The sequence below is a fragment of the Mastomys coucha genome, unplaced genomic scaffold (assembly GCF_008632895.1).
Source record: "Mastomys coucha isolate ucsf_1 unplaced genomic scaffold, UCSF_Mcou_1 pScaffold7, whole genome shotgun sequence".
Lineage (NCBI taxonomy): Eukaryota > Metazoa > Chordata > Mammalia > Rodentia > Muridae > Mastomys > Mastomys coucha.
Genome location: NW_022196913.1, coordinates 22,367,627 through 22,384,024, shown reverse-complemented (window position 1 = coordinate 22,384,024; position 16,398 = coordinate 22,367,627). Strand labels below are relative to the sequence as shown.

Below are 16,398 nucleotides of genomic sequence, written 5' to 3'. Positions count from 1 at the left end.
ACTGCAGTATTCTTGTGTCTAAGAAACCATTGATTTAAATTGCACCTAAAGTCAGGCCATGCATTTTTGAGGTAGAGGGTAGAGTAGTAAAATACCACATTAGACAAATATATCAATTGTTAGAGATTCACAGATTTTTCAAAAGACTTTTGGTACTAAACTATAAAACTAAAATTTAGTAACATAAGGAGTATTGTAATTGAGAAACTTTGTCATGTATTTGATGAAGAGCCTTATATTAGCCTGGTATTGGGATAACTATATACTGGGATATTAGCTGCCTTCTTAATATTTGTATTTTAGCAAAAATGAGGGATGATAACAGAAGCTATTTATCCTTTGTCTTATTATAAAATAAAAAATAAGCTTACTTTGAATTGGGGTTGGAACAGAGAAAGAAATGAATGCCGAACTCTGAGTCAGGCTTCCTAGAATATCACCAGCCCCAGCTTCAAACCATCATTATCATTAGGACACTACAAAATAGGATAGGACATTAAACTCTCATATGAGATATAGTCACCCTTGAAGTAGAAGTAAATATTCTATAAGACAAACATGCACCCTACATTTTTGTTGGCCCACGGGCTGGTTAGTAATCATAAAGATGTCAGAAGCCATCAACTTACAAGGCCAATAAGAGAAAAATGACTAGATCAGAGGCAGAGAAGAATAGAAATGACACACTCAGAGCAAGGAAAGGGGGCAGATTCAAATTTAAACCAAGCCTCTATACAACACATTAGATTCCAAGCATTAGCTCCCAATTTCTATTGGTTTCCTCACCCAGCTGTCGCCATCTTGAATAACAGTAAAAGTAGACCCTTACAAGATGTTGTATGCTGCACCATTAAGATTGCTGCATGCAGTACAGTCAGTACTTACAAGTACAGCTTTACACCTCTAGGCAAATGACATTAAGCAAGTAATGCACAGAGCACAAGAAGAGAACATGGCATCCTACCTGGATGAGACACCTGCCAATAGATTGTGACAGTAACTCAGAACCTCCCTGAAGTAACACGGCTGAGGAATGCCTTATCTCTACCTGGAGGGGACTAAAAACTCTACCAGGGCTAAAAACTCAGGCTCTCAAAGCAGACAGTCAGGGACTTCAGCTCCCACTCCATTCCATCATACCTCCAGAGGCCAGGCAGGGCATCTCCTCTCCCTCAGCTAGGTTTCTCTTCTTTGAAATGATAAAATGTTCCCTAAAGGTTAAGAGGACTGCTATTAGCAACCATAATAAAATTAGTAACTGGTAGCCATAGATAGAGCACTGAATGCCAGCAGATACTTAGCTTCAGTATGTCCCAACCGTACCATCTTTCCCACCACCGCGTGATGTCACCTATGGCTGTTGTACAGATGGATGGAGAGCTTCCAAGATCGCCCTGTGAGACACGCAGGAACCAAGCTCAAGCTCAGTTTTGTCTCAAAATGCTCTCTAGCACATTCTCTAACAACGACTGGAAGCTTCTCAAGAGCCGAGAACACTACCCGGCACACAGCGAACATGATATAGTAATAAACTCCATGGCCTGCAGAGTATTTCATGTATGCTAATATACTCTTCAGTAAGCATTTTACATATATTCAGTATTTCATTTCATGCTCACTGTGCTCTTGACTGTTATACCAGTTCACGGCTGATGGGTAGACTGGAGGCTTACGAAAACTATCCAGCTTTCCAGAGCCACACAGTGAATAAAAGAGCGTAGACAGAAACCCAAATCTGGCTGCTTTAAAGCCCAGAGTTTCTTCGAACAAAGCTGCTGTCATCATAAGCTTTCTACATACCTAATACTGGGCGTGACTATAGGAGACATCCCATAACATCGTGTATGTATACTTAATCCCCTTCAGTCAACTGGTTTCAAGAAAGGCCCACTGAATATATTAAAGTTTTATGTGAAAATGTTCTTAAACACCATCCAGTATTCCCATGTCAAATGAGACTGGCTGTTTTCAGTGACTTACTTTTCTTTAGCTTCTTTTAGAACTGTACAGCTAGTGTAAAGTATGAGCACACAATAGGTTGTTAAACTCTTAGGACTTATAGAGTGAGTCATATGAATCCCAAGCATGTCCTGTACCACACTTTTCCCTTGACCAAATCTGCCATGAAACCATGTTCCCTACAACATGCAGAAAAGGCCAGTGTGGCAAATGGAATCTACTACCCACATGATAAGCATGGTAGCAAATCCTATTTTCTCAAAACTAACAGTAGCTCCAACCTGGGAGATGTCTAGCCTGTCCCACAAATACCATGCGGCTCCTGGGCAGAACAGCATTGGCCTTTCTCCTAACAAGATATACTCAACTTAAGCAAAAGACAGGGCCAGAGGAGGTTGGTGATCAGCCACTAGGTGCCTTTAAGCATTCTTGTTTTTCTCTGGTGCCTAGAATAAAAACATCTCTTCTCCCTTTATTATTGTATCTTTAAGCCATTTTAGGCAGCCTTCCCATAGAAGCAAGGAGACCTAATGTATGCACCACACAGACTCTGCTTTCAATTTACAAGGAACTTGAGAAAGTACAAGTTAGAAATGCAAGACTTCGAACCCTGAGAATCTTCTGAGTATCATTTAGCTATAAAGTAACTCTTTAGCTTTTTAATATAAAGGGTGGCATCTTCAAGAGAATGGGATGCTCATATTTAAAACACTGTGTAAAATCTACTTAAATAAACACAAAATGGAACACTGTGGGACCCGACTCAGAAAACTCACACTGATTTTGGCGACAAGATTACATGGCACTGTCTAGGCTGGAATGTCTCTGTGAACTTAACACCTGTTCCCACAAAGAAGAACCTAGTTGAGTCATGAAGGACTCGAGGAATTAAGTGTACATAGTTTTGAGAGACATTTAGAATAGAGATAACAAAGCTCTGAGAAGCCACAGTTGAAGCACAGCCTACCCTCCTTGTTGACATTTGTCAGCAACTGTCTGAGCAGCAGGGATCTGGCTGAAGACTGGCCACCTATGAAAATGAATGTTTGCAATTTTATGAGAGAAACTCATCAGCATAATTCTAACAAGTCTCAGTCTTTGTTGTGAGAAATGAGAAATTCTGCGGTCTCACCCTCAAGAACATTAAGGAAGCATTACTAACAGGAAATTGAAAAAGTAATATGTGTTAGGATGATGAGAACAACTTTTTTTCTGATTGAGCAGATAGATAAGCATCATATGCAAGTATCAAAATACATTTAATTTTGCCTCAACAATGGACATTTTCCTCACAAAAAAAAAAAAAAAAAAACACATGAATTATCCTAGGCTCGTGGACCTTGGTTATGATAGAGAGATGTGTCTTTAACTGAGCTTGCCTCTCCACCATTTCTTTCCCTTGGAGTCTTGTTGTTCACCTCATTTAAATTCATCTTTACAGCCTGATGCACACACTGAGTAAAGACACAGAACCAAGAGGTGCTAAATATGCATAGCGCTTTCTTGAGCAATTGCCAAACATTCTCTGCACCTCTTCCCATTGAATGTGGACCTGTTTCAATGAAGGGTAAACTACATGGGAGATCATTGGTCCCTGCTTTGTTTTTGATGGGTTGGTTGGTTGGTTGGTTGGTTGCTTGGTTGCTTGGTTGGTTGGCTGGCTGTCTGACTGCTTTTGTTTTTGTTTTGTTTTTTTACTGGGGGAATTGTTTTTGTTTTAATTTTTTGTTTTTGTTTGTTAGCTGCTTAGTTATTTCTTTCTCCTTTTTGGAGGAAATATAAGATAGTTCCTAGATGGAAGGCTTTCTTTGTAGAATATTTCCTGGCTATGAATCAAGGTGTTCTTCCAAGCAATAAATAGTTTAAGTCTGATCTAGTCACTTAGCCTGGCAGCAGCAAATAGAAACAGAAATGCTTTCCCTAATTCTAAGTTTTTGTTGTTGGCAGTGGGTTTTTTTGCAGGCTAGTATTAAAACTGAAAGTCTTGGGGAAAGCCAGGTAAAGGCTGACAAAAGGTGGTCCTCTTGCAAAGTGGTGGCTTTACAGTGTTGGCGATACTCTTTGAAAAGGAAACAGAAAATATGTTCAACCAGCACTGGAGAAAATGAGAAACATCCATAGTTTAATTTGTAGACTGTCTAAAAGCAAAATCAGTGAAGAAAAAAATGTTTCTGATTATCATTAAGAATTTGTCAACATCTGGTCACAGATAGTTCTTCAACTCGTTCACTAGAATACAGTAACACTGAAGAGAATCTGACATGGAAGTGTTAGCTCAGCTCTGAACGTAGTTCTGTGTCTGCCAACCTAACAACTAATAATCAAGTAAGTAATCAAAGAAAAATACTGTAAGGATTTAATGTAGAAATCAAATCCCAGGCCACACAGCTCAAAGGAATCCACTTATTTTGAGGGGGTATCACCTCTACCCTTGTAGTAAGTAGCTATGGATTAAAGTGTACTTTTAAAAACCCAATTAGGGTTCTAGAGAAAAGCAATGAGAGTCCCTTTCATAAGTTCTATTCGTGAGGAACAAGTATTCTTGACCTCTTTCCTTCCTGAAGGCCTCACCTCCAAATACATTGAATAAGTTTCACTATAATATGCAGGGGAGATGTATAGGTGCTCTGCAGAAATGCCTCACTGAACTTTGACAACAGAGGAGGTAATGTCTCACAAAATCATCCCCCTCCTCTCCTGCCTTCAGTGTCTTGCTTTCTAGATGAGTAAAACTGCTAGAAACCCAGCAGCATGGGAAAAACCATGAACTCCTTAAAATACGAACTTTGTCAGTGTGCTGTATAGTACATGGCAAATAATCATCTGATACAGTTCAAAAACTTGGACTTAACAGTGGGCGTCTATATTTTATTCAGAAAAGCTTATTACTTGGGCACTGGCTTCTAGCCACCATTCATTCTAAGAACAGACCACAAAGGCTTACAATGATTCCTTGTTTCTGACTTGAATATAATAACATCATTGATTTAAGTTTAATTTAATCATTTGATTAGATAAATTTTTCTACCAGTTTTTCTTACTCCTTAGTTATAGAATCCAAATAAAAGATAATAGATCTCACAATCCCAGATACACACACACACACACACACACACACACACACACACACACACACTGCTTATGCCACAAGAGTGCTCTAACACTTTGAAATGGCTCGACTATGCAGTTAAGTCTGGAGAAGTGCACATCCTAGCCCTCTCCAGCAGTGGATGGACAGCTCCTGACAATGGTGTGGAGTATGCTCACTCTATCCCCTCCCTCCATCTGCTGTACCCTTTTTTCCTCGTTTCAAAATCTGTAGAAGCTAAAGTATCTAAATTTAAAAAGAGAAAGTTCACTCCAGTGCTTTAACCTTGGGGTAAGGAGAAATTTCCGAGGTCACTCTGGGCTTGAGGAGGATACACAGAGCTTCAGAGCTCTCTATGTCTAATTTCATCATAAGTTCTTGTTCGGGAACCGTCTAACAACATTGCAGAGGCCTCCTCTGTGTATTCAGTATGGAGTCAGGTCTTTCCTACTTAACACATCTTTATCATACCTCTACATAAACCCCCAACTTAAAACTCTAAGACAGGAAACTTTGCAGTATATTTTGTCATAGGGTACTGTTTTCCATTTTTAATAGTGAACTATTTTAATAGTGATATGATATTAAAAAGAATTCAAAGGCTACATATGGTAGCATACATCTGTAATCATAACACTTGGGAACTGAATTATCTGATTCAGATTCTCTGTGATTTTTCTCTCTCAGTGTCTACATTTCTCTTTTTCATCATGTTGGGCATGACCAAACTGGGGTGGGGGGGAGGGGGGGGTGGGAAAGCCTGGATTGTATCCTGAAAATAAATTTTGGTTGCAAAATAGTGGTATTTCCTCTGCCCTTTAGAATAAATGTCCTAGCCTGGCAGTGGTGGCACACGCCTTTAATCCAGCACTTGGGAGGCAGAGGCAGGTGGATTTCTGAGTTCGAGGCCAGCCTGGTCTACATAGTGTCCAGGACAGCCAGGGCTATACAGAGAAACCCTGTCTTGAAAAACCAAAAAAAGAAAAAAGAAAAGAAAAGAAAAGAAAAGAAAAGAAAAGAAAAAAATAGAATAAATGTCCTAATCAGAGGTGCAATAATAACTCCAAGAAGGTTAGCTTTAAACCTAGAATAAAAGCGAGTTTGGAATGAATTCATCACATAGAAAAAGAAAACACACTGTTTGAGCTATGAGAGGATCGCTGTGTTCAGACAGAAAGAACGGGGAGCGATCAGCTGCTACTATCAGTGGTCGCTCACAAGCATCTTAGTTCCTTGTCCAAGTGTGGACAGAGTGATGCCACTATTCACAAAAGCTACTTGGCCAAACACTGCTGAAGTGACACAAATATTTGGAAAGGAGGTGTCTCTACTAATGTACTATCAGACCTGAGGAAGTCACCGAGAACAACATTGACAGGCTTCCCTCCTTTTTTAAAGCTATGGCAACAAAATTACTTGTCAATATGACATCTGCCATCACATTCCTTTGGCAGAGTTTAACTGCGTATCAGAGACTATAACAGCATGCGGCCCATCAGATGTCTGGGTGCCTGGGCCTTTGTGACACCAGCCTAAGACTGCAGCTAATGTCATCTGTGTGTTAACAGTGAATCTATTCATTTGTTCACTTTCCTCATTCAGACCTAACACAGCCCTGTAAATACCTGTTAGACTGATGTGCAGGAGGGCGTTGAAACAGTACATGGAGAAGCTGCATGGTCTTTAACGGCCAGATTTGCCACTGTCGCAAAATAATCTTCATGATGGCATTGTTTGTTTTTGAATGAATGGTAGTCCTGGTTAGATGTAAACCACTAGATTTACTACAGAAATAGGGATCCTTTAAATTATGTGTGCCAATGAACACTCTTCATATGAATGGTTTTTGTTTAGTTGCTCTTCCCTATGAACTTTATTTCTCAAATGTGGTTAATGCTCTTAACTCATTCCAAGGAAAGTGACAGGCAGACACTAACAACAACCACCAAGTAAGTCCCCTGCTAAAGAAACAGGAACTCTTTCAAGTCACAAATTACCATTATAATGCCAGGATGAGCCTCGGCCTGGTTAAAGCATTCATCAGAGATGAATCATTACAGGTGGAGAGTCAGGGCAACGACACAGAAGATCATTGCAAACGATGCCTGAGCTATTTGCTGTGCGATTGATGGGGCAATAACTTCACTCAAACATTTCTAATGTTGCAAGCTAGACATGAAGTAGGCCGCGCTTTGTGCTTTGAAGTGGAAGCCAATGAATCAAGCGTTCTCTGTGCTAAGGATTCATTGAGGCATTTTTGCTTCATACTTGGGTGACTTCAGTAGCATCCTAGCAACTGATCGGGTCTGTAGCCTTTCACCACTGGAGAGTAGTTGGCCCTAATTGTCATATTCACACCTGAAATTGCTCCATATCAGCCCTCCTCCACACTCCCTAATGAAACCTGTTCACCATCAAGCATGATGGCACACACAATACCAGTACTCAGGAGGTTAAGACAGGCTGATCAGGTTTGAGGTAAGCCTCAACATCAAGCTAAATATCAAGTAAAAGGCCAGCCTGTACAACCCTGTCTCAAAACTGCCCCATCTGCCCCAAAAATTACCATATGTCTTCAGCTGCATGGAATCTAACCCTTCCAGGCTGATATGTCTCAACCTTCTCTCGCCTCCAAACGGATCAACTCACCTTCCCCCACACCTCTTACCTGTACAGTAGCTTCTAGTAGGTTTTCCCTAATCCTAAACTTCACAGCCCTGCATCTTCTGTAGTCTTCCTGAACCAACCCCACCTTTGTCTAAAATAATTCATTCATTCCTAAAGTTCTTAAGCACATACCACATAGATATAGACGTTTTCCATCACAAAGCCCTTGCTTATTCATTTAGTGCTCATTTCTTCCTTTGACTGATGGAATCCTTGCATTTGATAACACATTAACCCTGCCCTGATCCACCTGCATCTATTCAGCATCCTCTATGAGCCATCACCCACTGCTAATGGAAGGCTCCACGGGTATTCAGCTGCTCTGCCAGAGTCCTTTACAATTGAAGGGAGTAGGAGTTAGTTTCAAATATTGGATGGGGTAAGTGGGAGTCAGATCCTGAATGCCATGTTTATGTTGCAAATTAACCCTTTCATCAGAACCTCTCAGCACATCCTTAGTAACCAATGTATTCAGATTCCCTTAGAAGCTAATTTTAAAAGTATATTTTCTGTCTTCATCTCTAAACCAAAGATTCTCTATAGTCTTTCCAGACTCGGTTTTAATTTCTTTCTTGAGTTGAAATCCTCCTACCATCAAATTAAATTCACAAGGCCTTTAATTTGAAACACAATTTCCATAGGTAACTGGACAGCTATTAAGAGTCTGGAAAGTGTCAGATGTGCGAGCCTCTGCTCCTATTATCACCTTATGTTACTTCTGTGAACTCAGCATATTTGGAGGTGTTCTGATTACATGTGTGAAAATGCTAAGGGAAATCAAAGTCAGAATAAGCATAATAATTCAACAGATAATTTTTAGATAATCTAGTATATGATCATCTCTACCTTTCAACAAATTTGAGCAAATTAAAACCAGGGTATTTTGATATCTTGGAGTCTATTACAAAGTTCCTGACATGAACCAACAAGTGCTTGGAATGTAGATATGGTAATACTCATGCCTCTGAAAGGCAGACAATAACCACCAAGAAATGCATAACTTCACCAAATACTTCCTGACTTTACATGCATCCCTTACCTTACAACCAAATTCTATTAAACATCTCCTTGCATTGAGCCACTTCAGATTCCCGGGGCTCTGACACTACTGTTGTCTTATCCGTACGCAATGCTCAGACCCAGGTAAAAAGAGAAGAGAGGTGGGGAAGACATAGTGACAAACGTTTTAGTTGAAGCTCAGTGTTGGAGAGTGAGGCTGGTGAGCCAATTGCATTTGCCTTTCCATTTCTTCCTTCACCCAGAAAGTGCATCTCATTACCACAGAGTCAGCACATACTCATGTCAATCATCTTGGGGCTAGATGCCTCTCTTTTCATCATTGTGTGTGTTCTATAGCTGTCATGTCCCATGCCTTACTCTGAGGCATTCTCTCAGGCTACATACTCCCACATGCTCCTAAATGCACTGACATTCCGCCAAAAATAGAATCTATACCCCTCCACTTAAATACATCCAACTTCTGCAACCAATCAGATGGAGTAGGAAGGCAAAGACCTAAGACACTCCAGGCAGCAAGAGTGGGAAGGTCTATTGCCAAGTTTTCACTGTGCATGTGCAGGCCATCCAGATCCAGTATAGACAAGGATAGGAGGCTAATCCCATGTCTCTCTTACAATGCCTGTGGGGGTCACAGGAACTAGCTTTTAGGCTAATGTAGGACTACTCGTCAATAAAGTACTTATCCATTATGATCTATTGATGTGGACTCCTCCTGACCTTGCTTACACCGATGGGACATGTTCATTGCTGTCACTGTGAGACAGACACTGCATGCTTGCTTGTTCAGGATACCTGCAAGCCTGACATCTTCTTAAGGGATGGATGACTACTTCTACAATAATTGCCTGACCTTCATCAGCATCCACTGACAAATGCCACTGATACCTGATAGTTGTACAGCTTCTCCATTTTTGCTAACCCACAGGACAGCTGTGTTGGAAGCAATGACAGATGGGCAAGGGGGCTGTCCAATGCCATCTTTCCAAGAGCTCTAGTCTAGTGGTTCTATTGTCCTACTTGCATCTGGAATCCTGAACCCCAGAACCCTAAAGCCATTCACTCAAAAAAACAAAAATATCATTCGCTGAAAAACCATGTTCAAAGCCCTGTGTGAGCACTGCACACTGGAAATCACTACCATTTGTGAACAAGTTCACAGAGAGCTTATCATCCAGTAGAAAATTGCAGACAGAGTATGAAGCATTGCTCAAGAGCTGGAGTCCTTCAACATCCAATATTTAGTGTCTTCTAGGTAGTGGGACTCGGGAGCCAAATGAAAAAGCAAGCACTCAGAGACACTAGTTCCAGCTCTGTCACTACAACTCCTCTCTCAAAGATGACTTCACAGAGTTCTTCTTCACCCTTGTGTCTGATTTGTGGAGGAGAGACATGACTAATCTCCAGTGCTGTTCAGAGAGGTCTTGTAAGAAGTCAGAATGAAAAAGAATGTCACATGACAGTGAAGTCATGGACCACCATGGCTCAAAACTAGTGAACAGCCATTGGTGACAATTCGTAATGCAGGACTTAGTATACTAAGCAGGAAAAATAGTCCCACACCCATTCTTCATGACACCCCTTGAGGTTTCATGTTTAGAAACAGCTTGTAGTTGGAGTCCCTAGCAATGTAAAGTCAAGTCTCCATTTTCAGACTCTGTAGATACCCTGGACATGCATCTTCCCTCCCAGTAAGCACATCTAACCACTTGCCCCGTACCATCATCCTACTTAACACTTTTCCTGGTGACAGAAGCCACTGGAGGCAATGGCCCTCTCATGCCCCCTGTGGCAAAGCCCTGAGCACCTAACACTTAAGGTTCATCCCCTCCACATACAGAGATCCCTAACAACTAGGTCCCAGTTTAACACACTTCATTTAAGCTATACATCTCATCTTTCTGATTTCAATCATCAATCGTCATATCACTTCTAAAGAATTTAACCATTTATTTACTAGCCTTTTGAGGGGCTGAAGTACCTTAACAAACTTAACAGGCTGTTTGGAAGCCTGGCTGGAAATGATATCTTAACTTCCTGTCTCCAGTGTCTACGTCTCTCAACTACGTACATGGCAGGATACTTGTTTGAGGCTGGTAGTCCTACAGAGTATAGAGGTCAAGAAGCTGATCTCGATCTTGGCGTTGAGTAGGATGGCAGGACAGGGACAGAGAAAAAGAATGGAGGATGTAAGGGGCAGACTGTGAAAGGGGAGTCCCCAGGATTCAGGGTATCTAGAGCCCCATTGTGAGGAAGATGCAGAGCCCCAAGTAGACAAAGGCCTTAATACTGAGAAATCTACTCCTCCTGTTTCTGAGAGAAAGCGTTGGCAGAAATGCAGGTTCACATCTTTAGCAATAGCTGGTTTTATTTGTAAGTAAGGTCATTTTCCCTTCCCTTGGGGAGCAGTGCATGCATAGCTTTCTTTTCTTTTAATGCTCATGCCCTAATATTCGCTCCATGTTGGCCTGCTTGTAGATAGCAAATGAGCTTCTGATAACCTTCTTCACAACGAGGGCACAATGAAGTCTTTGTCCTGTGCAAGCGGACCCTGAATTCAGCTGTCTCCTCACGTTCAGGCCTATTTCTTGCAGATTATTGGGACCATTCCACTGATGCCTAACCCAGGGCCGTCGAGTCAAGCAGCAAGTGGCACTCAGGGCCTTCAAGTACAGCCTATCACACCCCAGCTTCTAACCAATGCCCAGGGCCAAATCATTGCCACGGTCATCGGAAACCAGATCTTGCCTGTGATCAACACCCAGGGTATCACCCTGTCCCCCATCAAGCCAGGCCAGCAGGTAAGGGTCCCACTCCAAGGTGCCCAATATATTTCTTCTTTCCTCCTTTTGCTTCTTTGCTCTCAATATAAAGTAAATTTTACATTACAAAAAGATTTATTATTTTCACTAAACCCAATGTATCAATACTTACAAGATGACATATAGATTTATTTCCCATTCTTAGCAAATATAAGCAATAACATGAATATCTCCCTATTCTAAAACCAGGAACATATTAAATTATAACAGACATTGTGACCAAAAGTCACTTGGAATGTGTCCTTCTTAATCTATATCCAATATACTTAATTTTCTGTTTCTTAAATAGAGCCAAAAGGAAGCCAAGACTATTTGTGCTTTAACTATAAATGAAAAATGTTATTAAAAACAAAAAGACCCCAAGCTGAAGCCACTACACCAGCTGTCTATAAATGGAGAAGTGAAAGATAGGCAGTTCTACTCCTTAATTTCACGAAAACTCTGGTGGCAGCTTACTTTGTCATTCAAATACCAACTGAGCTTGTTCCTGTGTGTTCATGATAGAAGCTGAGGATGTAGCACTAAAGAAGAAAGATGTGGTCCTTGATCTTTATGGAGATTGTGATTGGTTTGTTTCTTCAATTAGCATTTTTGATAGTCTATAGCAAGACTCTTCTCAGTGCTAGCTAAGAAATAAAGATATTCTTTCTAACCCAAAGATTATGGTGTTATATAGGACAATAAAGCAGAAAAGGCCCTGAAACAGAGCAGGAAAGAGAAGCATGAGTGGCAGCTGACCAGGAAAATGAATTAGAAACACTCCAGGAAGTAGAAACTGTAAGCACAAAGGTAGGGCAAAGGGGAAGAAGAAGATGACATGTCCCCCCCCCCACGGTCACTTTTAGGTTTTTTTATTTTTTGAGATTTATTTATTTAATGTATGTGAGTACACTGTCGCTGTCTTCAGACACACTAGAAGATGACATTGGATCCTCATTACAGATGGTTGTGCACCACTATGCAGTTGCTGGGAATTGAACTCAGGACCTCTGGAAGAGCAGTTAGTGCTCTTAACCACCGAGCCATCTCTCCAGCCCCCAGATGACAACATATTGAGGGACCAGGGAGCAGTTCCTGTGGCAGAAGCACACAATAAGCTGGGGACAGTTGTGCGTGGGGCATAGACCAAAACTTGGAAAGGCTAAGTTCTATCTCTGGGTGATCTTAAAGATGTCACATGGCAACTTCCTGCTCAGGAATGTGTGTGAAGGGCAAATTGGTCAGACCTATGTCTGGGATACAGCGAGCTACCATTGCCACTTCAGCTGCTGATGGCAATGAAGATGCCACCCTGGGAACTGGAGGAGGTGGGAGTTACACAAGAAGAGAGTATGCGCTCAGTTTTTTCCCCTAAGAAAATAAGTGGTGTGATGTGGAAGTTAGGAGACAAGAGTGAAAGCCAAGCAAGGATTACTGAGCACACTTATTACTGAACAGCTGCCGACAATAGAAGTCTAGAGGCTGAAAAATAAAGAAGGCAAGTAGAGATAGCCTGAAGAACAGAAAAAGGAGCAAGATCCAGGATCTGTCTGGTAAATGCCAGCTCTTATAAAGAATAGGAGAGTAAGGGGAAAGAAGAGTCAATGGCTAAGTAGTGGAGGAACCTGGAGTAAGGCTACCTAGCACAGGAGTGTTGATCAAACGGTAGGATCCGGACAGGCATCAAACGCTGCAGAGAAGACATCAGGTCCGGCACTCTTTGAAGTGTGGGTCAGTTCTGTTTTAAGTACTTTGAAATGTGACACCTGTCAGCCAGACGAGTCAGTAAGTCAAAGCAAAACACGGCTAAGACCCAGTTTTAAGGTTGGGTGTACACTGATGAAAGATGGCAGAAAGGAATGTGAAGGCTAGGAACCAACATGCAGCTGGGGATGAAGTTTCATATGTTGTCCGGAGACTGTATGATATCAAGCAGCTGACCAAAAAAAAAAAATTAAGACGGATGAGAACAATAAGGCACCAATATCATCATTTGCTACAGCAACACAGAAAGGTCCTTCCAGAGACAGCAGCAGCACCCGTGCTTCCCTCCTTAGCAGCAGCACTCAGAGGCTATGCACAGAAACCTGTAGCTGGTCTTTGCTAGTGTGGGGGTTCTTTTCCCCACCCTTAATCCCCCTCGCCAGTGTCTACCTCTAGCACAATATAGAGAGGAAGAAAGATAGAGGAAAGAGGGGAGAGAGAATTAAAGGGGGGAACCCCCGAATCTAATTTATTTCCTTTGGCTACTAACAAACCACAATCAACCTCAATAAATGACCAACAACTACCAACCCCACTTCTCAAGGCCCTAGCATTTATATCCCCTCTGAAGAGTTCTCAGAATTCCAAACGTCACACAATCACAGAAACTATCTGCCACTGGCAAACCATACCTCTGCTAGAGCATGAGGCAAATCATAGTCAGCTGCTTAGGAAACTTCACTCCATGGCAGATGTCATGAAAAAAATAATAATAATAAAACTGAGAGGAATATGACACCAGTAAGCAAGAAGTGCCTGGTGCCTGGAAATACATCATGGAAACCAAAGCCTGCGTCTCTGCACTACAAGGTTAATCTTGGCCACGGAAGCCATTGTTCCCAGCTAGACCCCAGGCTCTGAAGAAGTTCCTGAGAGACTCACATTCAAGTTAAAGACCTCTGTGCCCATAGTCACCTTTTGTTATTTATAAGGGGCCATTTGATTGTTTGATTCTCCACCTTCAAAAGAGGCAAGCTTCTCTCTTTCTCACTGTGTAGCTTTGGCTAGCATGGGACTTGCTGTGTAACCCAGACCTCCTTGAACACAGGCAGATGCAGCCTCCTCTGCTGTGATCAAGATGTGCACCCTTACACGAAGCCCCTTTGGCTTCTTCAACCTTACTTCTGTCTGTTTGAGCCTATTCATAATTCTCTCTAGGGAGAAAAACAAGGCCAGCCTGCCTTCTATGAAAACAAATAAAGTAAAATAAGAAGCTATGCCAACAAAGCCAAACCATAAATTGTCAGGAAAGTGAACTGGTTAGAAATCATCAGCACTTGATGTAAAGTTGCTATCACTCACGTTGGATTTCAAAGGTGGATAGAGGTAAAGGGCCTAATCAAGGAATTCAGCAACTTTTCAACTCTGCCCATGCTAGTTGTCAGCAACATTTCCACAGTCTTCCAAGCATCCAGAACCACTTCCATAGCTTTCCCACACTATACTTGTCTCCCCTGGAATGAAAGCTTGCGACTACTGAGGAAACAGGTGGCACTCCACTGTTAGCACCTGGCAATCTCGTGTCAGTCACAACAAGCATACCAAATAGAGGAATCATGCCCTTTACGGGAATATGTGCATGCATCTGTTACATATGTGTGTGCATACTGAGAATTCAAAAGCGTGACTAAAAGAATGTTGGGAAGGTCAGCCCCACCCCTCAAGTCATAGCAGGCATCAAGGCCTCTTACCTTGCTCCAGGAAAAGCTGATGGAACCAAAGTGAACTAGTTCCCAAATATCAGGGGAGTGGTAGTGATAGCGAAGTTTGTCTCTGCATTAGCTGTAATTGAAACACTTTGGAGCGTGAAGTTAGGCACGGGATTGGGAAAATCATCAATAGATATGCAGGCTTGGGTACTGGGGGTAACAGCTATGATTGAAAGCATCAAAACACTCCCAATCAAACATGAAAAGCTTTAACAACAGTGGTCTCTCATTTTCCTATAAATATTATCCTTTGCATTGAAGAACTATAATATGTACTAGTACTAAAACTAAAGGATTTCTATCATCCAGTAAGAAGCTTCTCAATTTATTCTTTTGAGTGATTTATGACAAACGCTGGATCTCAAAAGAGCATGATTCTGACACTAAAATAAAAGAAGGAAATCCATATTAAGAAAGTATAAAGCTCTCAGGTCAGATGACCCGGAGTGGGTCGTTTGAATTTTTAAATAGTACTAACCACAGGTTAAGCTTTGCATCTGCCTAACCCTGACTCAGAGGACCTAAATATCACCTAAGAATAGAGTCTAGCACTCTTCAATCTGGAAGAGCCTACCAAGTTACTGTTGGAAACACAAACCGTATTTTTTTTTAGAGTATACTAATATCCAATAGTCCTAAATAAACCTTCATAGAACCTACCAAACCAGAGAAGCCTGATGAACAGGGCAAGAACATAAAGAACAAGATGGGAAAGAGAGCCAGATAAAACGCTTTACATATAAAAACTAAAGGATTTAGTGGAGTTCAAAAGCAGCCTTTTGTTTCCTGCCCTAGATTTTGTGGCTGCTCCAACTCTGAAGACTCATTTGGGTCAGAGAACAGCTCCCAATCACAGGTTTGCCCTGTGATTGAATGCATGATTTCTTCAGAAACCATCGTTTTTTTTCTCTGTGTGTTTTTTCTTCCTTTGACTAAACCATAGCAAATGTTAAGGGGGATTTTTGTCTCACAAGGAGAATTTGAAAAGCAAATGTTTCAACCTATATAATGGAACACCAACTTTTAAAAATTAACGATAGGCCCCACAAGGACGAGTCCCAGGGGAATTGCAGGGCAGCAGGGACAGGATCCTCTCAGCTTCTGAGCAACATAGGTGGATCAGTGTCCTTCTCTGCCTCTTCCCTGCAAGTGGAGGGCATACCTCCAGGGAGCACCTTAACCCAGAGACTCGGGTGAGAGCCGCCATTTTCTCTCCGGTGAGTTTCTAAGACTGGAGCAGCCAGCCCAGCCAGCCGGGAGGCACAGGCCCCACAAGTCACAGGGGACTTGCAGGGAGGCAGGGACAGGACAAGCTATAGTCAGAGAAGAACATCTAACACCAAAAAGCAAGAGATGGCGAAAGGCAAATGCAAGAATCCTACCAACAGAAACC

The 16,398-nt window shown here is 41.7% G+C and overlaps 1 protein-coding gene across 5 annotated transcripts in view; it reads left to right on the top strand.

Annotated features, from left to right (window-relative positions):
- Nucleotides 1-16,398, top strand: part of Pou6f2 (POU class 6 homeobox 2) — a 523,027-nt gene that overhangs the window by 474,521 nt on the left and 32,108 nt on the right. For all 5 annotated transcript variants that reach the window (XM_031358410.1, XM_031358407.1, XM_031358406.1 and 2 more), the window contains one exon: nucleotides 11,326-11,532. In XM_031358410.1, coding sequence (XP_031214270.1) covers nucleotides 11,326-11,532 — 207 coding nt within the window. The remainder of the gene's footprint in view (nucleotides 1-11,325; nucleotides 11,533-16,398) is intronic.